Source organism: Doryrhamphus excisus, chromosome 2 (assembly GCF_030265055.1).
Source record: "Doryrhamphus excisus isolate RoL2022-K1 chromosome 2, RoL_Dexc_1.0, whole genome shotgun sequence".
In the NCBI taxonomy this organism is placed as follows: Eukaryota; Metazoa; Chordata; class Actinopteri; order Syngnathiformes; family Syngnathidae; genus Doryrhamphus; species Doryrhamphus excisus.
The window spans coordinates 10,071,908-10,096,345 of NC_080467.1; the positions used below are offsets into that span (position 1 = coordinate 10,071,908).

A 24,438-nucleotide genomic window follows, 5' to 3' on the forward strand; every position below is an offset into this window, starting at 1 on the left:
GAGAGAAAAACACTCCCTTTTTTTTGCCCATCTTTCTTGCAATAGCCCCCGGATGAATTGGCGTCCATATTTAAGTTATTGTGGTGATAAAACACAGTCTTTTCTCTTCGGATGATGCAGAATGGAAACAAAAACGTCCTTTCTTTAACAGCTTATGGATTTTTTTGCCGCATTGTGAAAGCGGCGGTTATAATTGAGGCTTTTGGGGGAGCGAGGTGATTTACCTGCATCTACCGTAAACATATTGACAAAATGTTGACATCTTCCAGAAAGACGTTGACTTTTGTTTCTACTTGTGTGACAGAATGTCAATTGGGAACGAGACACATGACATCTTCCTTTCAAAGGTCCCTTATTTTGCAGAAGTGGATGTTTAATGCTGGTCCCTCGGGCCTATTTATGATGTTAGAAAAGGGAAGACATATATGTCGTCTCCCTCACTTGAATTGTTAGAGAAAAGGGTTTGCTTTTATAAAATAAAAAAATAAAAATAAAATAAATAATTCAATATTTAACAAACAAAAGTCAGAATTAGGAGTAAAAAAAAATTATGAGACAAGAATGTCATATTTATAGATAAAAAGTCTAAATTACAAGACAAAAACTGCTAACTATGATATAGGAAAGTCCTAATTATGATAAAATATCAAAATTATCAGATACAAATTGCGCCAAGGTTCCATTGCATGAAAATGGTGGCACAAGTGCAGCATGTATGTCATAGTTATGACTTTGTATCTCATAATTATGACTCTGTATCTCATAATTATGACCGACCAATGGATATTTGTTCATATGTGCCTGCGATTGACTGGCGACCAGTCCAAAGTCAGCTAGGATAGGCTCCAGCATACCCAGTGACACTAATGAGGATAAGCGGCATTGAAAATGGATGGATTTTTTGAAATCGAGACTTCTTGAAGTAAAAATCTTCCTTATGGACATGTAAGGACATGATACATGATAAGGACATGATACGTGATAAGGACATGATACAGCCTCTGACCGGCTGCTAGAAAGAAATCAGGCTTCACTACACGTCTTAAAATGACACCTGGAGCTTTTATCAACCCAACTTTAGCCAATATGCTAACTTAGAATGTTGTTGCTGTTAAAATATGAGTACAGTGTTAGCATTTTAGCTCACATAGCTATGCTAGGGTTGCTAATGTTTGTGTTCTCTGCTCCCAGTCCAGTTTTATGGGATATATGGCATCTATTACATTCGATATCCGTGGAGCTGATGGATGGATGCATGAATGGATAGATAGATAGATAGGAGACTCAGGGCATGATGCAATGACGAATCTGCTCAAGCAACCCCGACTGAGTAGTAGTGGTAGTATTATTATTCAGAATATCAAGAGTCATTCCAGACACTTTTCCTCAAACATCCCCAACCCTGTTTTCATTCGTGGTTGACCCCGGAGTCAGTAAAAACTCTTCCCAGCGTCGCTTTCTGCCCACCCACGCCGTCCATGCGTCTCATTTTCCTTTTGGCTTCTCACCCAGAAGCTTCCCTGCCGCTAGCCCGTAATTACAAACCACCACGACGGCTGTTTAATTCCTCGCTTCAACCCAGAGTGCCGCTTTTAAGTGTTTCGCAGTGAGAGCGTTTGCTCCCGGGCTGCAGTTACCGTCTGAAAGGAGACTTTTAGACGCTTGCAACTGAGTCGCTTCTTGATGAGAGACGCACAGCATGCACCGTGTTTGCATGCACCAGATAAGTGGGGTCCAAGTCTTTGGGGGCCGAGGCATACTTCATGCAGTACTTGCCTTGAAGATAATGAGGTGGCCGTGCTTTGCATGTCATTTCCAGAAATGCTTCAGAACCCTCTTGACACCTTCATGTTCATTTGTCCTCCTTCATGCAATCAAAGGATGACCTTTACCTCTCAGAAAAACGAAATTTACTCGAAAATGCCGTCATATCTGGCATACAAACATAGAATTCCATGACGGTATGTTGGCTTTCTGTTGAATGGTTGTTGTGTGTCGCGGACCAGTCAGTGGTGGTCATCGGAGAACCCAAGTTGTCTGTCGAGTGGCGTATTGGTTAATAAATACAGTAAAAGTCATCTTTAAGCATAGTTATGAGCCACATGGGCAATTTGGGCAGGGGCATCAAAATGGTTGTCATCCTAGGCCACATCACAGTTCTGATTGCAGGCAAGTTATCACCTCAAAGTCGTCATTTCATTTTAAGGTAGTGTTGTCAACACAGCGTGATATGCGTTGTTGTTCAGCAGATATCTGCAGCTGTGTGTCGGCAATCTGCCAGACGATCTCACGTTCCATCCTCGTTCATGGGTACTTAAACTCCTACACTCGGGGCAGAGTTTCATCTCTCAGGGTACGAGTGATGGACTCGGACCTGGAGGAGTTGATTCTCATCCCAGCCACGTTACACTCGGCTGCGAACCGATCCAGTTCCAGTTTTAGGTATTCATTTTCCATGACTGAAAATCTTAACTACTCAAAAAGCCAAAGAACAACGTACCGGCCGTCTCATCCCGTGTTGGCGTTTGGATCATCATTTTGTTGTTTCATGTCAAACATTTCAAGTTCATAGCGGCCTGTTGTTTACTGCTAAACTGACAGCCGGCCGGTGGTTTTTAGACTTCTAATAGAGAGGAAGGCGGTCCTTTGGCTGGATGGTCTCTCCTGTGTGTGTCAGCAAAATGGGGTCTCAGGAGTCTTGCTGTCTTGTGGGTTGAGGTGCATGCGTGCCACAGTTTGGCTTCTGGAATGTTTTTTTTTTCTCGGAATTACTCGACAAACAAACCATTCTAACTAGTGGTTGGAGCGCAGGCCTCACAGCTATATTATTAGAGCCCTCCAGATATGAGATAACACCCCTATAGTAACCGTTACACCCAATATTGTAGACATAAGAAGAGAAATAAGACATAAATTGCTGTGGTTGAGGGGAGCCGAGTGGAGGGCGGACAGGAAGAGTTGAGTTGTTTTTTTTCCAACAGTTGCTTGTGGTAGGGATGTTGTTACGCCGATCAAGTCTAGTGCTTGTGTGTCACTAACATGACTGACCCTTGACTACGTGACCCGAGTTCAATTCCACCCTTGTGGAGTTTGCGTGTTCTCCCCGTGCATGCATGGGTTTTCTCCGGGTACTCCGGTTTCCTCCCACATTCCAAAAACATGCTAGGTTAATTGGCCACTCCAAATTGTCCATAGGTATGAATGTGAGTGTGAATGGTTGTTTGTCTATATGTGCCCTGTGATTGGCAAAATAACTGCTATTTTATACATATACAGTATTGGTTATATGTTAGGTCAGCAGTAGAAGTGAGAGGATTGAATGACAGGAAGTGTGATATGATATGGTATCCTGCATGACAAAGAAAAGTATAAACAACAATCCCTTGCAATCTATTATTTAGAGCACACCTAAGTGTTTTCAGTTAAGGCTCCTGCAATCCACACAGTCCAATCCAATCAATTATTCAAGAGAGCCACTCCTCCTCAGTGACTGGCACCAAGTTACGGGACGGGGGGGGGGATCCAGTCCAGCCGGTCATCCTGCTAGCTGAGGCCCTGCCAATCAGCCAGCCGCCGTGCTGACAGCTCTGGCTGCTGCCCGAGCCCCCTCCAGGAGGGGTCCACTCCTCACATCGATTGGTGCGGCGGTGCTACGGCGGGCAGACACTCCATCTGCTCGAGATTGCATCGCTGGACTGGAGATAGCCGCAATTTGCTGCAATTCGCCAGTAATTTCGATATGTATGAAGACCAGAGAAATGTGCGGCCCCTCTCCACAAAGCCTGAGTGCTTTATTTGATACCTCTCATCACCAGCCTGCCTACCCCCCCCCCCCCCCCCAAATCCCACGCAACACACACACCTCCACTGGAGCTACCAGAGTAAAAGCCTTCCTTGAATCAGACGTGTAAAGACACAGAATAAATAAATAAATAAATAAATAAGAAATAAAGCAGAGTCGACTCAGAGCAGAATGAGTTGATATGGGCAATTAAAGATTAGATGATTAGGCTGCTAATGAGAGCTAACGCCAGCATCCAAGCGTCTGCCCTGACTTCAAATAGACACAAAAAGCAGGCCAAACCAACAAACAATGTCTATTGTTAACATTTCATCTGCTTCTAAAACAAAACCTCTCAACCCCCAAATGGCTCACGGTCAATTAAGTCAAATTCTAAGAGCTTTTTTATTCATGTTTGGTTACTTTGTCAGTTCATTATTAGACCCAAAGTGTGGCCCGGGGGCTATATTTGGGCCATGGCTTGTTTTTTAATCGGCCCTCGGCATATTATGAATTGATTAATGAGGTACATTATTAGATATTACTCAATGGAAAAGACTCAGGCACATTCAGTAGGTCAACATAATGGCTACAAATGATGCATTTTAGTACCGTATTGTCCATCGCATTTTTTTTTTCATAGGTTGCCTGTTCCTGCGACTTATAAATGAAAAAACTGTTTGTTACATAAACACTGGATACCTTTTCTGCTCATGTTTATTTTTTGTGTAGCTGAATAAGCATTGTGTTAGCATATCTTACACCTATTCAGCCTGTTCTCTGTTCTTTTATTGTTAGAACTTGCCTTCCAAGAGGACGTAATGTCGGTTTTGGTCAAGTAGTTTATAAAATAAATTACCCGCAAAAAATGTGACTTATACTCCAGTGCAACTTATGTGTTTTTTTTCTACTTAATTATGCATTTTTTTGCCTTGTGCGGCTTATACTCGCGAGCGACTTATACTCCAGAAAATACAGCAATTTTAGTTAGCAAACACATAAAAACATGTAAACCAGGGGTGTAAAATGTGTACTTCAATGTTTTCTACTTCTTAGGCCGCATGTCCACAAATTAAGCCATCACCGCATAAAAATGGCCAAGGGTAACTGGAGACGCGAGTAAAAATGCCAGGAACGTTTCCTTGTGGACGTGGCCTCAGGCTGTTTTGAGTGTTGCGTTCCCAACGTGTTGTGATTGCTGCTTGCTAATAAAGCCGTTGGAATTTCATGGCCACTGTTTTTCTTCAACACAAGCACAGGCATGACGGTTTTGTCCGGGATTTGCGGAGACGTGAGCATAGGCTGACATCTCATTGGCTAATCTACGTACATTACTTTTTTATTGACACAAAAAGCACACGGTGGGAGAATCCGGGAAAAAGGACCCCGGGAGAAGGTGTCCCGAGTCTGGATGCAAGCTCCACAGTCAATCTAAAGTCACAATGTCATATTCATGACATATTCCAATAGATTTACATTGTTAGTCATTTTGACTTATAGGATTTATATATATATTTTTTTTTATTGTGATATGTCTTTATTATCGGCCGCATGGTGGATGTGTGGTTTGCATGTAGGCCACACAGTCAGGAGATCGAAAAGACTTGGGTTCGATTATCTTTTTTGTGCACTCTGTGCGCGCATGTTGATAAAGCCACGAGTTTATTGCACGCTTTATTGCATGGTTTATTGCACGGTCAATGTACAGAATTTTTGGAGGAATAGTTATATTTTACTGTCATGATCAGTATATAGTAAATGTGACCTGATATAATATCCTGGCTATTTATAATGTATTATATACTGTATTAGTACATTTATTATATTATATATCCATATTATTGATTCATTATAGTAATTTTTTCCATTTATTTCTAATTTATTTAATTCTTTTACATTCATAAAATCTTTTCCAACAGCATATATGTATGTAAAATGTATACATTTTGGGGTTAGATTCAAGAGTCCAAAGCTATTTTAGACATTTTCTGAGTTTAATTATTTTGATGCGCCTTTTCCTTGAGTGACTTTCTTCTGTCTTCCGATTGGCTAAATTACCCACACACCTCTTTTACAGATAATAAATATGACCAGATCTTTTTTTTTGTTGGCATTTTGGTGCACGGAGATATTTGCAAGGTCAAAAATAATACATATACTTCCAGTTTTTAATGCTAATATGTTGCATTGCTTGCATTTGCTCCATTTTGACAGCCGCCCTACAGATGATAAAAATGTAATGCCGGTCGGAATCGTTCTTTTCCGAGGTTCAGCTATGTTTCTGTGCAGGCTTTAGCGTCCTGACTGGTCGTTCTTCCCCTGCAAGGGAGATTAAGTGCAGGATAAGGTGAATGTTTCTCCTGTATAATGAAATATTTATCCAACACCCTGCATACAGTATTTTACTCCTTTTCAGAGCTCCTCCTAAGACATGTTCATGTCTTAATCATGACTTCATGCTTGTTGTCTTGTGTATGCCTTGCACTCATAAGGCCCTACTTTAACCTCAGTTATTTTTGCTGTTTTAGTGTCATTACAGCCAATTAGTTGTGATTTTTATTCAAATACACAGTTGGGAGATGAAAACTAAATAAAATAATTTTACCGGTAATGTTGAAATCTGAGTGAAAATCATAGAATGCCGTGATTTTAATGATGGCTGGTGCTTAATTAGTGATGAACCCACAGCAGTGTCATAACAAGCAAACACTGCTGGAGGGTCTGAAGCTGCACGCTCCCTTTGGACGCTCTCATTACAGCCTGACTGCAATCTGAAATGAAATTTAAAAGGGAAGAACATCCAGCTGGCCTTAATGGCCTCATTTCTGTCATGTTGTCAAAGTCCACGTGACATTTCGACATTGGACTCCACTCAGTTGCTTCCATCCGCCACAGTGGGTCTCATCTGTATTCTACATTTTCTGCAATATTTTCATACATGACTCTTGAAAGCAAGGTCAGCCCGCAGGGAAAAAATAGACGCGCGTGTCCTCCGTGCGCCTAGCTTCCAAGGACTGATGCGGTTGCTGTCTCTGAGCTGCAACACAAACGGTTTAACTTTTCGAAATGTTTCATCCATCTCATACTGTACCAGTTAATTGCAAGGGCAAACGTAATGATTGTAAACTACGACGTGGATATACTGTCTGCGCTCATTTTTTTGTGGAGCACTCTAAACATATGCGGTTGCTTTGCGTCATCAAACAATGAGAGACCACTCCGATTCGACACGGGAAAGAGGCTTTAAATGCAGCCAGGTTCATGTGCAAGTGGTGGGGGGGGGGGGGGGTCCTGTCGGGTATGTTGCCATACGTTGAAAAGTCAATTTGGCCACCATAGGATCTAACAGCTTAGTTCATCACATTCCCACCTCCAAGGGATGGTTCATTTGTAACCCGACCAAAAAGTCTTCCACAACAAGGTGGCTTTGGATCGCATCCAAGTGTACACCTCATGGGGGGGTACTGAAGTGACTCCGAGCCAATACCAGCAGACGCCAGCCAAACTTGAGTCAAGCTGCGGCATCACTCAGAGGATCGTTGTGTCCCGTCTGTTGCCAGGTTGCCTCTGCTGGTCTCCTCGTTTTGTTCTACCTGTGAGCCCCCCCCCCCCCCTAAATATTAATGTGCTCCTCCGTGCTCACTGGCATTGCAGCCTCATCATGCATCCTCATGCCAACTCCCACAGCAATTCGCCTCTCTTCTTTGTTCACCTGGCTCCGAACCGGACTCGCTTTTTTTACACAGACAAGGTTCATTCCTGACGCTAATCGGATGTGATGGCTTGTTGGCTTCTTTCTGCTTTTTCTCATCTGGATTCGATGCCGCTAATTCTATGTTTTCCACTTTGTAACGTTAAAAAGGATTGGAGAAGGCCAAGCAAGACAAACAGCATTAGTCGATGACAAGACTATTTTGGTCCATCAGCAAGAATTTGTACCGCTTTGGAGGTTCTATTGTATACTCCGAATTATACATAAAAACCATAACGGAGGCTCGTTGCTGGAGGACCTCCCTGTAAGTCCTTAGCGTGAACTGCGTCATCACGGCAGACATTTTTACTGCCGCTTCGGAGCTAAATGACGTCTGCATGAATTATTCCAGCCGGCGCGGCTGTGATGTTTTATGCATAACGTATCGTAACGTGCACGTGGAGGCGGCGACACATCATCATCATCGCCGAGAGGAGGAAATAATCGTGTGGGCGAGTCAGTGATGAAGTTGAAGTCTGCTGCACCAGTGTGTGTGTGTGTTTGCTATTAGTGCTAAATCACCAGCACCTGACAATTAGCATTACACCCACCTCTCCCCCCTCCCCAGACGAGAGAACACATGAGAATCTGGTGAATGATGACTCCTCCATTTTGCTGCCTCAGCTTCCAGCTCGCCATTAAAGCGTCGTCCTAAGCGACACGCCGCCTCTATTGCTCCACGGCTTGTAGCTCGCTCTGAGCTCACACCGACGGCGTCAACAAGCAGCCGAGCGCGCCGGCGTTCATTCATTTCCAATGAGTGCTGGGACGGAACGCGGAGCGGAGTGACAGCTGGCGGAGGAGGGAATCGGTGGAGCGCTCGCCGTCGGGAGGGAGTCGAGTCGAGTTCAGCTTTAAACGAAGCGGCCTTGGCACGTCAGAGGGAGCCGGGGGGATGTGGTTTCAGCGCCTCAGTCCACATGACTCGCTCTCTCTAGAAAGCCACCCTCAACCTCCATCCTGGTCTCTCCGCTCACCTGAGGTTGTACAATGTGGAATTGAACCAATGTCTCTGAAGTTACACAAACGTTTGACATCGGCATACCATACCAAGAAAACAGTAGTAACCGGATGTGACTACAAACCGGACCCATATTGGGAATAATATGGGCATGCCCAGTTGAGTAATGGCTACCGAGGAATATTTTTTTTCCCAGTGTGACGCAGAGCTAATTTTGTTTAGCACTGGCGAGCATCAGGCAGAAACTGTTGGAGTTTCTGATTCTCAGCCAGTAAGAGATAAATATGCTCATCTGTCAACGGGACTATTTTATGAACATGGGCCAACACTCTCCACCAAACTGTTGCTGAAGTCCGATGCTTTTCCAACGTTACTGATCGTTTTGAAGTGCGAAAAGAAAGCTGTAAATAACAATTCATTAGTGTCCTGACTGTGTGTATTTTGTGTAAGTAATCGAGCAAAAGGGTTTCGGCAGCTGTCCGGAAGTCCTTGGGAGCACTTGGGAGTGTGACCAATCACAGCGGAGTGGACTCAGCAGGAGGCATGCCTAGGAGGGCCGGGGCGTGGAGTCGATTAAAGCGATCGTTTTCGAGTCAGGAAATCCATGGAAACACTGCAGGAAGAGGTGTAAAGTCTGGAAGATCTATAAATCGTGTGCAGCCGCTCTACAGGAGTCCACAACTCAATATAAAATCAGTACATATTTTTCCGTCTACGTACACAAATAAGTACTTCCTGTTCTTTTTGTAGTGTTAGTAATTGATGGGAGTGCATTGTCTACCTGCTACCATTAGCAGGTTAACATTTGACATGCTTTTATTCAGCTTGCAGCATCGCCATTATAACTCAATACAAAGCAAAGGGTGATTATCTGGGACTAATTTGCTCTTCGGGTTCCAACATAGCAGCGTCACCGCTCCTTTGAAAGGCCCCCTTCCACACCTTTGACCCCTTTGTTGAATTAAAATCACTGTGGTAGTGACATTATTTACACAATCCATCATTATGTTGACATTGTCAGTCACAGCGAGGTGCGCCACCACCCCCCGCCCCCCGACCCCCCACCAACAACTCGGTGCTAATTTACTGAAAAATGGTGACAGCCTCAGACGAGCAGCATGTATTAATAATGCGGGCGTCTTCAAAGATAACGCAATATCGCTCCTGAGAGGCGTAATGAGAGCGCTTTTAGCGAAGTGAACAAACATTCCCATGATAATTATTCCCAAGTTAGACTCAGCCTGGGGACCGAGCCGCTTCGTCTGCCACCGCCGCTGAATGAATAAAGAGGAATGTTTTTATTCCCCGCAGCCGGGGGAGAAGTCGGCATAGATTCCACGTGGGAGAGACGACGTTTGGCGCGTCACGTCTCTCCGGCGTTCTCCGTCAAACGCCATCCACCGTGATGGGAACATTCGGGCTGTTTTTGCACTTGTGCGCATCTATCAGTCAAGTTTATGGTGCTGGTTTGTGTGTGAATAATAAAAACACACTCTACCAAAACACACAATTCAAACTAAAAAAAACAGTAGGTAGATCTAAAGTATACCTCAAGTGTACGTATACTTCCATATCTATATACTGTCATATGAATGTAGTTGTATTACAGTAACACTGCTGAACTCAAGACCAGACAACATTGCCAGTGCAGCACAATACAAACGATACGACAGTTAAGGTTATTGCTTCTCTTTAGCCTTTCTTCCTGGAAGTAGTCAATTATCACACAGTTGCCATGTGTAAATGAGCTAACAGTTAGCATGATAAGTACCAAAAATGCCAAGCCGGTTCTATAGTGACCCGACATTATGCCACATATATATTTGCATTTTGACATCATTAAAATAAAAAAAGACCTATCATGCTAACAGTTAGCATGCTAGCACCTAACAAGATGAGTAAGTACTGAAAGTGCCAAGGTAGTTCTATATTGTCCCTACACCGTGCCCTGCGTGTACATGCATTTGCTGTAGACATGAGAAATCATCTAAAATGCTAACATGCTAACAGTCAGCATGCTAGGACGTAGCAAGATAGCACTAAGTACCAAAAGTGCCAAAGCAGTTCTGTAGTATCGCTACATCATGACATGTACGTATTAGCATTTGGACATGAGTAAAATACCTAAAATGCTAACATTCTAATAGTTAGCACCTAGAAAGCTACTACTAAGTATCAAAAGTATTGTAGTTTCCCAGCATCATGCCATGTCTGTATGTGCATTTAGATATATGTAGAATAGATCAGATGCTAGCATGCTAACACCAAAGTACCAAAAGTGCCAAGGTGGCTCTATGGTGTCCGTAAATCATGCCATGTATGTATTTGCTGACAGATGGAGAAATATAGTTAAAATGCTAACACGCTAACAATGTAACTAAGTAGTGAAAGTGCCAAGGCATTTCTCTAACGTTCCTACATTTTTCCTCCATGAGCAAAATAGCTAACATGCTAATCGTTAAGCTATTAGACCCAGCAAATAGAATGCATACACCGTATGCTGGCACTGTCATTGAGACCCATGAGTGGGATTGGCTTGAAATTTCTCACACCTCTAAACCCCCGGTTTGAAATAGTGTTGACAACCTGATATGTATTTATTTGTACAAACCACTGTATTAGTTGCTGGCACCAGCATTGTTCAAAGATGAAGAAAGACTAGCGATGGGACATTTGTGAACGAAAAGACTCTTAGAGCTGGTTCTTTGAAATGGACGAGTCTTATTCCTCGATTTATTTTTCTGTTAAAGTAAAGCATGTAATTGGACAAAGTATGTGATTAGTAAAAATGTGTGTTTACAAATAATACACACAAGTGTTTCGGTAAGAAATTATTAACCAACAACAACAAAAATCCGAGGAGCCGAAAGAGTTGTCTCTTCTTAGAGAGCTGAGCCAAAAGAAGAGAAATTTCCTGGACTACGCCTCACTATTTGCAAAGCACTGCCTTATACCCTTCCTCCTGTCAACATGAAACGCCCCGAGACAGGATTTTAAAGGAAATCTTCTGAAAAGGGGGATAGCGGTCTTGGGGAGCGGGGTCGGTCTTTGCAAGAAGGAGCTTAAACATAAAAGAAGAGTTGACAGCTTCTTGCTTCTTTGTCCCACCAAATGTCACCGCCGCCTTCCGGGAGCGTGATGAGGGCGGGGAGCGCGGGGAGGGTAGGGTGTCACACTTGTGAGTACACCTGCCTCTGTCCTTTTTTTTTTTATTCCGTCTTTTGATGTCGACGACAATGGGAAACCTTTTCCGTAACCCCCTCAAGAGGCGATGATGTCCACCGCAACAAACGCCAGGACCAAACGCTATAAGACGACTGTCCTAGTGGCTAAAAGAAATACTTGTAAGTCCTCCCTATGCAATCTCTGCAGAGTATGACAGGAAGATGTGGTAAAAGGATGGAAGTGAAAGCAGAGAGGGTGGGGGATCGAAAACACTGACGAAGGGGTTGACTTATGGAGGCTTCTTGTCTCCTGTTGGGCTGTCTCAGGAGCTGCCCCCCAGCAACTGAGGGAGAAAAGCATGATGAATAATTAACTCTGAGAAATGTCACGAGCGGCATAGAAAAGTGTAATCATTCCTCCGGTGGATTTAGGCATCCTCCTTTCAAAAAAAAAAAAACTTTTATTCCCGTCCCTCGATGCTCTGTAGCCTGCAGCGCTGCAACCCTAAAAACCTCCTGTACATGTCCCACTCTCCAGTAAAGGTAAATAAATCATTGCTAGTCAGCCCATCCTCTGTGGACATTAGTAGTATTACACAGAGTAATTAGAAAATGGACATATATTTAGCCATTACTTAGGCCGCGTCCACTATAGCGCACTCACTTTTAAATACCTCCCTTTCATTGTCAACAATGTATTTTACATTTACTCAAATCAATATGTAGATATATTCATTATCATTCACCGACAAGCAATGCTTTTCACGCCGCTAATTGTCCATTCGGGAATATTCCGGAAATTGTTTTCCTCTGGTTTGTGATTGGCTAAGTGGTTATGTTGCCAGCTACTGACAAGGAAATAAAGATCTTTTCAAGTGGGTTATTTTTTTAATGCTATTCATTCATTCATTTTCTACCGCTTTTTCCTAACAAGGGTTGCGGGGGGGGGGTGTTGGAGCCTATCCCAGCTCTCTTTGGGCGAGAGGCAGGGTACACCCTGGACTGGTCGCCAGCCAATCACAGGGCACATATAGACAAACAACCATTCACACTCACATTCATACCTATGGACAATTTGGAGTGGCCAATTAACCTAGCATGTTTTTGGAATGTGGGAGGAAACCGGAGTACCCGGAGAAAACCAACGCATGCACGGGGAGAACATGCAAACTCCACACAGAGATGGCCGAGGGTGGAATTGAACCCTGGTCTCCTAAGCTGTGAGGTCTGCGCGCTAACCACTCGACCGCCGTGCCGCCTTTAATGCTATTTTTAATCTTAATTAAAGGGAAACAATCACTTTTAATGAATGAAGTTAGTCAAATATTAAGATGATATTGTGCGTTTATTATTATTAATAATATCATATTACTGTGGCTTTAGAAGTAGTCAAATTATTCAATTTCCAAAATGTTTCCAAAAATATAGATATAAATTGTATTTTTTTTGTATCTTTATTTATTCATTTGATTATTTTAAGAATTTCTATATAATTTCTAAATTATATATATTGGGCTTTTTATGTTTTAAATAATGTTTTATTGTGAATTTTTACATTTTCGAAATTAAATTTTTATGTCAATCTCCCGTTGTGATCATCTCAGATCAAACCATTCATGTCAGTGGTCTTGTCCATTAGCTTTTTTTTTTATTAACTCGGAATGTCAGCTAATAATCAGCATCATTCAAGACAGTCGTGACCTTTGCCTCCCGGCATTCACATCTACTATGAAGGTACGAATGACAATGACTCTCACACAAGGCAAATTTGTCCTTCCTCCTGTGAAAGCTCACCTGTGGAAAATGAGTTATGGATCAGCGTGACCCAGTTTAATGAGGTAATTGCAGATATATATCATCTTTTATGGATGGAACAATGCTTTTGCTCCCACGTGGATGGCTGCTAAATTTAATAGCGGGGCACAGTCTTTGTCTTCTCATCAGCACCATTTCTCATCATCTTTAATCGAATATTTTCTACCTTTTTACGTCGACTGGTTGCCAGATTGCACACGTTGCTACCGTCGCATTTATTTGACTCTGAGGGAGATTTCACTAACACATTCATTTGTTTGCGTGTTATTTTAGTTGACGTTTCATTCACTATGAAGGCTTCTGTTACATTGAAATGCAGGGTATCAATTACAAATATCTTTATGGATGATTGTGCTGATTTCCCCACAGACGAGAGAGTTCTTTACACAAAAAGTCAAACCAGAAAACAAATAATACTGCCTATTCTTTTTGTCTGGAATTGTCTGGAATTCATTTTGTTTTTGCAAAGTGGTGAAATATTAATGTCAGGAACTAGTAAACTGATCCGGAACCCAAGATGCAGAGACAAGACGTGAACAAAAAATGTTTATTCAACAAAAGGTCTAGCACAGGAAAGAGTACAAAATAAAGGCAGCAAATTCTCTTAAGCACTAGGGTCAGCACGATAACGATAAAGAAAAATAAGAGAAAAAGGTCAGCAGGCAAAAATGCAAACAATACAAAAAATATGGTGGCATAAACGGACAGGCAAGTACAAAGACCAGATAAGACAAGCAGCAGACAAGAACCGTGGAAGCGTCAGGGACAATCTGGCAATTAGCACAGCTGTGAGCAAGGCTTAAGTAGTCAATGGATGATTGAACTCAGGTGCGAACTCAGGAGCGGCCCCGCCTGCTGCTGGTCAGGATGCGCTGCAAAGAGCAAGCAGCAGGCGGCAGCAGAGCGACAACACAAGAAACTTTCTAGTATTTATCTTATTATATATAAATATCTCAAAAAGTAAGATGATCATCCAAGATGTTAAAAGAAATGATGCGGTGCGTCTAAACAAACAAGTCATATTTCTGGACGTTCCAAACTAATTAGTATAAGGACCATGAAGTGTGAGGACACTATACAACATGCTGTTTATTCCACTTCCTGCCAGGCGTTGCTAAAAAGCAAATCCTGAGCGTCCCCCAGCGGAGCAATCAACTTCCAGTGTGTTAATTCTCTGGCAAAACACCTCAAAATCCTCCTTGTAGGAGGGAGGGCCCGCTTTTCAACAATAGCATTTAATTAACAAGGAGGTACACCTGAGCGTTTAGGATTGTTGATCTGCTCTTATTTCACTTGTGTTGCTCTTTAATTATTCCAAATTAGACTGGAGTAGAGATTCTCCGGGGCTTTAATTAGAGACTGAATTAAAGTTATGTAAATACAGTTGCACGGTTTTATAAATAGTGCCGTGTGTGTGTGTTATGTTCCATCTTTCTTCTTCTTTTTTTTTTTCCTGAAACTGAAAACGCCACAAGTCTTTTGAAGTTTGTCAAATAACTCCACGGGGTGGCGCTCCCTTAGGTGTTAGTGTTAGTCTGCTTAGACTTTCTTTCAAAGGGGAACGGCACCAAAACTATTTCCGTTCCTTTTGTTATTTGTGGCGTTTTAAATGCAAGCAGGTTTGTCGCGAGTCCTCCACTGTGAAGTTATGGTTGCTGAAGTTTCTTGCAGCCTTTGAAAAAACAAAAAAAACTATACTTTCCTATTATATTATTGTAATAATAATAATAATATATCAGGAAGACTGCACAGTGGGCGAGTGGTTAGCGCGCAGGCCACATACCCACCGTCGGCCATCTCTGTGTGGCGTTTGCATGTTCTCCCCGTGCATGCGTGGCTTTTCTCCGGGTACTCCGGTTTCCTCCCACATTCCAAAAACATGCTAGGTTAATTGGCCACTCCAAATTGTCCATAGGTATGAATGTGAGTGTGAATGGTTGTTTGTCGATATGTGCCCTGCGATTGGCTGGCCACCAGTCCAGAGTGGGACAGCTGGGATAGGCTCCAGCACCTCCTACGACCCTCGTGAGAAAATGAATGAATGAATATATCAGGAATATGTCCCTCAGTGGTAAAACTTAATCACTTTAATTGCAAATGTTGAACCGAAATTGGCAGAAAATGCCATCAACGTAGCTTATGGTGGCAGCAGCATAATGCAGGTTTTATTATAGTGTCAAAAACAAGACATTTTCCACTAAATGTTCCACTCGCAGGTGGTCTGGAACGTAAAGCGAGGCTCTCATCAGCATGAAACGGCTCTTGCAAGAAGCTGTCAGATTGCAGCTGAGGCAACCAAACAAACTCTTGATGCACTATCACAAGGAAGTGTTTTTTTTTTTCTCTCAGGGTTGAGTTCTCTGTTGTTTGTCTTCCTGCCTTGGATGTTGCGTTTGAGGAACCCGGGGTTGAGTTCCTCTGACGTCTTTGATCAACCCAGGAGAAGTGAACCCGCCCTGGGAAGCGTGACTCCGCCACAGCGGGTGCTCGAGGAGGCAGCACACAAAAAAAAAACCTTTCTGGTTTTTTTTTGTCTTTTTAGGATTGAAAAATGATTACAAAAATGGTTTGACGTGCAAGACAGTTAGCCTCCATCTACAAGGGATGTTAAGATCAGCATCGAGCTGATGCTTTTTTCTTACCAACTCTACCAATTTGTGCAGGGGCGTCAACCCATCTTAACGACACTTGTGCTTTAGTGATTGTCACCTTCTTCTAGAAAAGGTAGTGTGCTTACTTTGGTGTCCTCATGTGGCTTTTGCTTTGTCTTTGGATTAATTCCCTCCAAGCTTCTGTTTTTCTAACCTTGACTTTTTGGCCCGAGAAAAAGTACCAAGAGTTACCATGGAGACCGATTCAATGAATCTTGCCTCTTGTTTGGATTTTTTATTTTTTTTATTGAATGATGATTTAATTCTAGTCTTCGGGGAGAAAAAGGACGTGATTGAAGTCGTTGAAGTTTGTGATTTTGCTACACAAAACTACAGGTACTTTAGAAACCCGGTGACCATCACATGCGTTAATTAGAGCAGGAAGCACCTTGAACGCCTTCTGTTTTGCTTCTAACACACATCAGCTACCAAGCAAGAAGCTTGGTTAAATACAACGTGAATCCATACATTCATTTTCTATCGCTGTCTGTCCCTTAAAGATGTGTTCATGGACAGTAAACAATCAAGTCGGGTCCGGGGGGGCAGGGGGGCAGTTTGTGCCTTCCCGGCTACTTTATCCGGTTCCTCCCAGCAGATCCTGAGGCGTTCAGGAGTCATCCTGACCATCCTCGATCAGTACGAAGGATCAGGGGTTTCTAGACCTTCCTAGCGATCTTGTCCCAGGAGTCAGTAGCCAAAGCTCATGACCACAAGTAGTTAAGTGTAGGAAACTAGATCAACTGGTAGATCCACATACAATTCCCATTGTGTTTTCCGGCCTTCTTGTAGTGTATCGTACATTTTGGTTTTGGAAATGTTAGCTTGGAGTCCATTAATTAGCCCATTATTCTAAATCGTACCAGGAGAGCCAGACTACTACCCCGCAGTCTTGGATCAAGGTACATAATTGTCACATTTGTGCACCTTTTTACCCTTGATGCTTAACTTTAATAGTCTCCAACTTCCCGGCCCTTGGAAAAGTTAGTTTAAAGTCCATTAATTTGGCAATTGGGACACTTGAGTGTAGATTGCACCCAGGGGGACCGAGCCAAGTCTCCTACTTTACCCTTATTTCTGACATTTCTGGTAATTATCTCTTTTGTACCCAATGCAGGCCTCAAGCAGATCCACGCCCTGTCCATCCAGGGTAACTATGAACTGCGTATCGATTTGGAGGACTTTGAGAACGGCACGGCGTACGCCCAGTATGCCACCTTTGGCGTGGGGCTTTTCTCGGTGGACCCGGATGAGGACGGCTACCCGTTGACCGTGGGGGACTATTCAGGCAATGCAGGTACTTTGACACTTAAAGGCTGCTGTACTTGATGTGGATCCCGTAGTGCAGGGGTGCCCAAAGTTCAGCCGTGGGGCCATTTTCAATCTAGGGGAAGCGTAATGTATCGATGGCGGTACCAGTATGGGACATGGGTAAGAAAGTTCATCTGGAGCATCCACTCCAGCAACACAAAACAAACATGCTGATGTTTGGCTTAGCATTTTGGATTAGGTTTAGCATCTTTAATGCATGTAAGCTGGGAGCCACCCCCAACCCCCCCCAATCCCACCCACCTCCTTATCACCATGACTAAATTACTGCAGTTAATTGACCTGTGCAACATAAACAAACCCTAATGAGGAGAAGGTTGGGGATAAAAAGCAATTTACAGAACCTTTGGGGAGGAGGGGGGCGTCTTTGTGGAGAGAATGGGGGCAGATGTGAGGGATGGACCACAGGAGGAAAGTAGGTGCCTGGAAGTAAGAGACAGGTATGAAAGGAAACGAGAAGGAAACAAATGAGCTGAGGAAAAATATGTCATCTGCTGTCAGTGTCCTGCAGTTAAACAACCAAAGCGTTGTCATTATTTTTGTTCCAAACTGTGGGGGGGGGGTTGTTACTTTTTAAGTGTCCTGGAATCAAAGTCACTCCACAGGATGTGAAAGACTCACACAAGACGCATCCTTGGAAATGCAGGACCATATGGGAGTAAAAAAAAAAATGGCTGCCAAATCAACTCCATGCAATGAAAACAACCTAATCGTTCCTCATATATCATATAAATGACGTTTTTTTCATATAGTTCATTTTAGTTGGGAACTGACATTTTCCTGAAACTTCCCTATGCTCTACTGCTGATTACTAAAGAACGGAAAAAGTTTGAAACAAACTTCTTTTTTCTGCTGAAAGACGGGAGGGTAATCTTTCTGATTTCTTTCTGTGGTAGGTTCCATCCTTATAAAGCCGTAGAAAACAATATTCTGTGTGCCTTGAAAGATCAGTCAAAATCATCTAAAGCGGCCCGTACCAAAGGGGCTGTCTGGGGATTCAATGAGTTAAAGGTCACCGGATGTCCTCGCGAGCTATTAGCCATCACCCGACAGCCGGCGAGTCGGCCTTTTTATTCAGCGCTCAGTGGCGCCCTTCATGCCGCTTTCAAGGTCACAGCGTGACACCGGCCAAAGAGAAGAAAGGATGGAGTGTGAGGAAGAAGTGGAGTGGCGGAGAGAACACAACAACTTCATGGCCAGTATCTTTCAAAGATATGTCATATGTAATATCCAACAAACCTCAGAAGTCACTTTTTTCAAAGTGGAATTATTCCTAAATTAATTTATAATAAACTCTAGAACTCAACTTTGAATCCCCGACATCACTTCCTCTCCGCCCCTCCTCCCCATTAGATCTCTTATGTCTACTTTATTGAGTAATAGGAATGTAAAGGTGACTATAGGGGTGTTATTTCTTGTCTAGAGAGCTCTAATTGTGTTAATAACACAGTTTTTTATGCTCGAACTATGAAAGTATGTTTAAATGAGGGAATCTTGTATATTTTTCATTTTTCCCATCTCCAATCACCACAGGCGACTCCCTCCTGAAGCACAACGGCATGAAGTTCACCACGAAGGACCGCGACAACGACCACTCGGAGAACAACTGCGCCTCCTTCTACCACGGCGCCTGGTGGTACCGCAACTGCCACACATCCAACCTGAACGGGCAGTACCTGCGCGGACAGCACACGTCCTACGCAGACGGCATCGAGTGGTCCTCGTGGACGGGCTGGCAGTACTCGCTCAAGTTCTCCGAAATGAAGATCCGCCCCACGCGTGACCTGGAGAGCAAATGAAGGCCGAGCAGGAGAGGACATTTTGCAAGACGCCGGCGAGTTTGAAGGACTTTTTTTCTGCTTTTTTTTTTGCCTCTTGACGTCTCCGTTCCTTCTTCATCATCATCACAGCATAAAAGTCTCATGCTTGTTTTTTGGGAAAGAAAGCAGCACCATTCTCACCCCGACTTCTCACACTCACTTTCAGTTTAACCAGCAAGTTCGGGTTTTCCTTTGCTGAGCTCCTCGACGAGCTTTCACCCGCAACGACAGGGGGGGGCGGCTTTGGCCTTTGAGAATGAGCACAAGAATGACAGGAAGTGGAGGTGAATGAGGTGAGAGGACGCCAAGGAGAAGATGATGAGGAGGAGACAATGGAGAATCTCATTGCTCCAAGTTGGGCCACGAGGGAGCACATTGGTCGCTTTGTCTGAACTGCCTGCCAGCTGACTTGCAGCCAAACGTTGCGGCGTGCACAGATGGTAACCCAGCACTGTGTGTGTGTGTGTGTGTGTGCGCGCACGTGAACCAAAACTTTGTTTACAGACAAAAAAAAAGCCTTTCTCTGTGTGTTACATGCTATCAATATGTATACTGTACATCTCATCTTGTTTTCCTTTTATGGCTGTCAATGCAAATTAAGTCGTCTCCCTGGGTAGAATCCTACCATGTGTGCATAAAGCACACAGACAAAAAACGATGAATAAATATATATATATATATATATATATATATATACATACATATATATATATATATATAAAGAAGAAAAACGTTATATATAGAAAAAACTTCAAAAATTGAAGATTTTTACGTCTTTTTATTTCTGTTGGTGAATAATTTCTTTGGATGTACCAGACGATTTAAAAAAAAAAAACCAAAAAAACAAGAAATGTAGATTTCCCTGTACAGCGTATGACTTTTAGAGCATGTCACTATGTTTTCTTACAATGCTACGACACATGCAAGAAAAAAATATCCAGATAAAGCGACAGGACAGAAGACGAAGAGAAGAGGAATAACTTGCTGGATTTTGTCCTCGAAACGACAACAAACAAACACCGGACTATGGATAAAGAATAAAGCGTTTTTCGTAAAAGACTCTGCATGGCTGGACTCCTGCTCAAAGCCTCCACCTAGTGGCCAGCTGGAGTGTAGCACAGAGCAATGACTTGTATTCATTCCTTGCGGTCTTTCTTCGCTGTAAACCTCCCCTTCTATCCCCCCCACCCCCACCCCTTCGCAAAGCACAGAGGTGTGTCCTAAATTAAAACACACGCACATGCCCCCCCCCCGCACAAACACACCCCCACTTGGCTGATGTTTTTATGGCGCGAGGATGCAACAAACATCAACACAAAGCCGCTCGAGAGGCAGCAGCTGGACTGTGCGTGTTTGTGTGTGTGTGTGTGTGTGTGTGTGTGTGTGTGTGTGTGTGCAAACGTGTGTACGGCGACAGAGGAAGACAAAGGCTTCTTCCACACGTACATGGGTATTTTTTTTTTACAGCATTTTCCCCCGTCAGGTGGAAAATCAGAAGCAGGAAGAAAGTCATTTCGTGGAGGAAGAATAGGCACAGGCAATAATCTGTGCTGGAGCCTATCCCAGCTGACTTCGGGCGAGAGGTGAGGTACACCCTGGATTGGAATAGTAATAATAATAATCACAAGTCGGGGGGGGGGGGGGGGGGGCACACAAGCGGACCCGCCGTAAAAAAAAACAAAAAATGGGGTGATCCGATAAGGCTTAAGGAAGTTACGACACTTTTCAATTTTCAACCAAGAGAGGGCGACACCGGTGCCAAGGCGGGTACGCGGTCACGTCCCGGCATGAAAAAAATTTTGACGATCGGATCACATGTAAGGGAGTTATGACATTTATCATTTTCAACCAGGAGGGGGCGACACTGGTGCCCTCGGAGAAAGCCATGTGATCCTTTTGCATCCTTTATTGTTTGCTTTTGTTGATTTGTTTTTTTAAATAAAGTCGTGTACATTTGAAATGTTGCCAGTCGTTAATAAAAGACAAATAGTTGACAGCTCTAACAGTGAGGAAAGTTTAAACTAAGTTTATTCTCTGTTGAGTTAAAAGAACAGATTCCTACTATGATTCATTTTCCATATTAGTTATCTTAGCATATTATCGATCATTTCTTTTCCATGACTTCAAAACATGCACCACATTAAACTCGAGTGTAAAATGTACAGTTAATCCATGTGATCGATATCGGACAATATCACTAATGGATGATCGACATCAGAATCGGCAGCATAAAATCCTAATTGGAGCATTCCTATTTTTATTATTCATTGTTGTATTTCCTTTGATTGACTAGTTTTCATTATATTCATTTAAATTTACTTTTTTATTATTATTTAACACCTCGGGAATGTTTATAAAAAAAGTGGATCAGATTGGAATGTTACATAATACATTAAATATATTATTTCTTTATTTTGTTAGCCTAGCAAGGATTTGTTTTTTAAACCAACCTGTGTACGTGTGGGCGTGGCCTCAGTCTGTATGTTACGTGTCCGAGTCATGTGATGCTTCCGTACAATTAGCCCCGCCCCCTCCACCGCTCTTTGTGTTGAAGGATTTCTCCGTAGTTAGACGAGCTTTTACTTATCGTGATCGTGAAACCAATGGAGTGGACGCCACCTACTGGTACTGTGTTGAACTGCGCTTGCACCCCAGATACCCTCCCCCCCAAGACCTCCACCCTCCCACCCCATGTTGTGCTTCTTGTTGCTGCTTTGTTAGCTAAATGTTCGAGCCTGACCCCCCCCCACTTTTGTTGAATTGAGTTATTGGCTGATTGATAGCCTTCATCCTGCTCATTACCAAGCAGACCGTCGCCATGATAGCCCCCACGTAGCTTTCTTCCTCTGCACCCTTATTTACTTGCCTTGTTGCTCCACTCATAAACCTTCCTTCCTTCCTTTCTCTCTTCCTTCCTTCCCTTCTCGTTACTATCTCTCAGCTTTTTTCAGTGGTCCGAGCAGCGCGGCGCTAACTAGCTCTTCTTTTTTTTCCCTTGGTTTCCCGTGAAGATTGTTACTTGGCTGAATCCTGATTCTGTGTTTTAATGTTCTTGTCAGCATTTAATAAACGTTCACATTTTATAAATGGGGGAGGTACTCAAGGTACTCTTTTTTTTGTCTTGCTTATATAGCAAAGCTGAAAGCTCTCCAGGTCCAACCTTTTTTTTACTCTGCTTCTACCTTAGAAAACCATGGAAAAAGAAATTATCTGTTCCAGCTTCAAACTGTGGCCATCATGTCATATTTGAACAATTTGAATTGTTATACATAAACATAAGGTAAAATGACACGCTAAAACGTCAGAATTCTGATATAAAAGTCCCAATTATGAGCTAACAAGTCATAATTCTGAAGAAAAACGTCAAAATTATCATCTCAATAGTCAAAATCATGACCTAAAAAGTCATAATTATGAGATAAAATGTCAAAATTAAGCTGCAGGGTCTCGAGACATCTGCTGGCTAGCGGGCTAACCACTTCCACAGAGGATGAGAGGAGAACCTTCTTTCTCTCTATCATATGAGACATTCCATGGCTGACTTCACGCAGAGTTAAGGTCAAGTCTGAATATGTGGTGCCATTACTGCCACCTAGTGGCCAGAATACTACGACTTGTATTTCAATGTGTCTTGACTGGTAGTACACCATACTTTACCACCAACCTAACACCAACTTAAAACGTGTGTTTGCACTTCCAGACAACTAAAAGGCAGCGTTGCGTTCCATGTCATTAGATTGTGCAGGTGTGCCTAATGAAGAGTCTGGTGAGTGTGCTTGTTTCTATCCCCTCCTGGTCTCATCCCACCTGAAGTTTACTGTTGTTTGTTTTGTCAGCTGCACGAGAGAGCTCTCTTCCGCCGAAGAGCGCCACTCGTTCCAACCAGAGTGTCAGCACGAGGCCTAAAAAGCGGGCTAGCGTTAATTGCATGGAAGGAGTGTGAGTCAGCGCACAATGGCGCTGGTGCATTGAAGAGGACGTGTGATCTTCAATAAATGGACCGCCAATAATCCGCCGTGTGTCGGGGGGGGGATTCATTCTGTCCAGGAGAAACATTGGCAGCCGACATAAATTGCCTTATTCTGGAGAGGCGTAAAGTATGTGCTGTTTTTTTTCCTGAGCACCCTGACTCCAGATCAGCCAAAGATTTATGGATGATGCATCGTACTTATTCCAACTGGAATAAGATCTGGACTTGGGAAATATCTCCTGCTAATGAATATATTATTATACGTTGTAATATTATATACAGTATAATATAGATGGATAAATAGAAGTTTGGACACCCCTGACTTAGCCCCTCATTAGCATTCCTGTCTTGACTGTGCAGTGTTGCCAGCTGGATTAAGATGGAGCAGCAAGAAGGTGTTGCTATATCCTCATATCGGTGCATCCGAGCATTAAATTCTGTCCATTTTGTTTCTTGATCTGATACGGTGTATTCGCCTGCCGGCTCTGACGCTGATAGCAGCGGTGGCGGCGGCGGTGTTGTTGTTGCTATGGCTGTGCCGCGTGAACACCCGAGGGGATGGGATGCGATCTCCCCGCCTGGCCTCGTCTTCACTCGGACACGACAGCCTGAAGCTTCCAGCAGAGATTGGAATGTAAAATGGAACCGCGAGAACATTTGTTCTCATCAAAGTTTGATGTGGAGCCCAGTTGGCGGAGAGCTGAGAATGAAACGCATGTGACTGTTTGCTTTTTGGTCACTGTCAGTGCGTTCCTGCTGGAGAATGGACTTTAAGTATTTATCAGCATGGATGGTGGGGGGGGGGGGGGGGGGGGGGGGGGCTGTGTAGAAATGGTGTTGCAGTGGCGTGCGTGGCAGAGAGAGTCAAAAATCATCATCCTCTCGTCTTTGATTGGATGTTGAGCAGCAGTGACTGGGAGGGGTGTGGCTTAAACACCAACTACACATCATAGTAGAAGAGCTGTTGCAAAGTTAGAAGCGAGGGACAATCCTCCTTCATATTTGGAAGCTAAGCTGTCATTCACCCAGGGTCAACCTGCGACCCTAAAGGCAACGTTTCACCTCTTAAGTGACCCATAAATGAACAACACCTGCAGTCATGGTTACTGTAGATGTGTTTATATTAGGGGTGCACCATCAGTCTCAGATCCATGAGGGAATCATGATGTCATACCAATCAATATGATGACATTAAAAAT

At 43.3% G+C, this 24,438-nt stretch overlaps 1 protein-coding gene across 2 annotated transcripts in view; it reads left to right on the forward strand.

Annotated features, from left to right (window-relative positions):
* The window catches only part of fibcd1b (fibrinogen C domain containing 1b), a 97,235-nt gene extending 74,316 nt beyond the window's left edge, over positions 1–22,919 (forward strand). The window contains exons 7-8 of one of the 2 annotated variants that reach the window (XM_058054082.1): positions 17,238–17,417; positions 18,983–22,919. In XM_058054082.1, coding sequence (XP_057910065.1) covers positions 17,238–17,417; positions 18,983–19,248 — 446 coding nt within the window. In that variant the 3' untranslated portion in view covers positions 19,249–22,919. The remainder of the gene's footprint in view (positions 1–17,237; positions 17,418–18,982) is intronic. The other variant, XM_058054083.1, reaches the window with a different exon arrangement.
* The last annotated feature ends 1,519 nt before the right edge of the window (positions 22,920–24,438 follow it).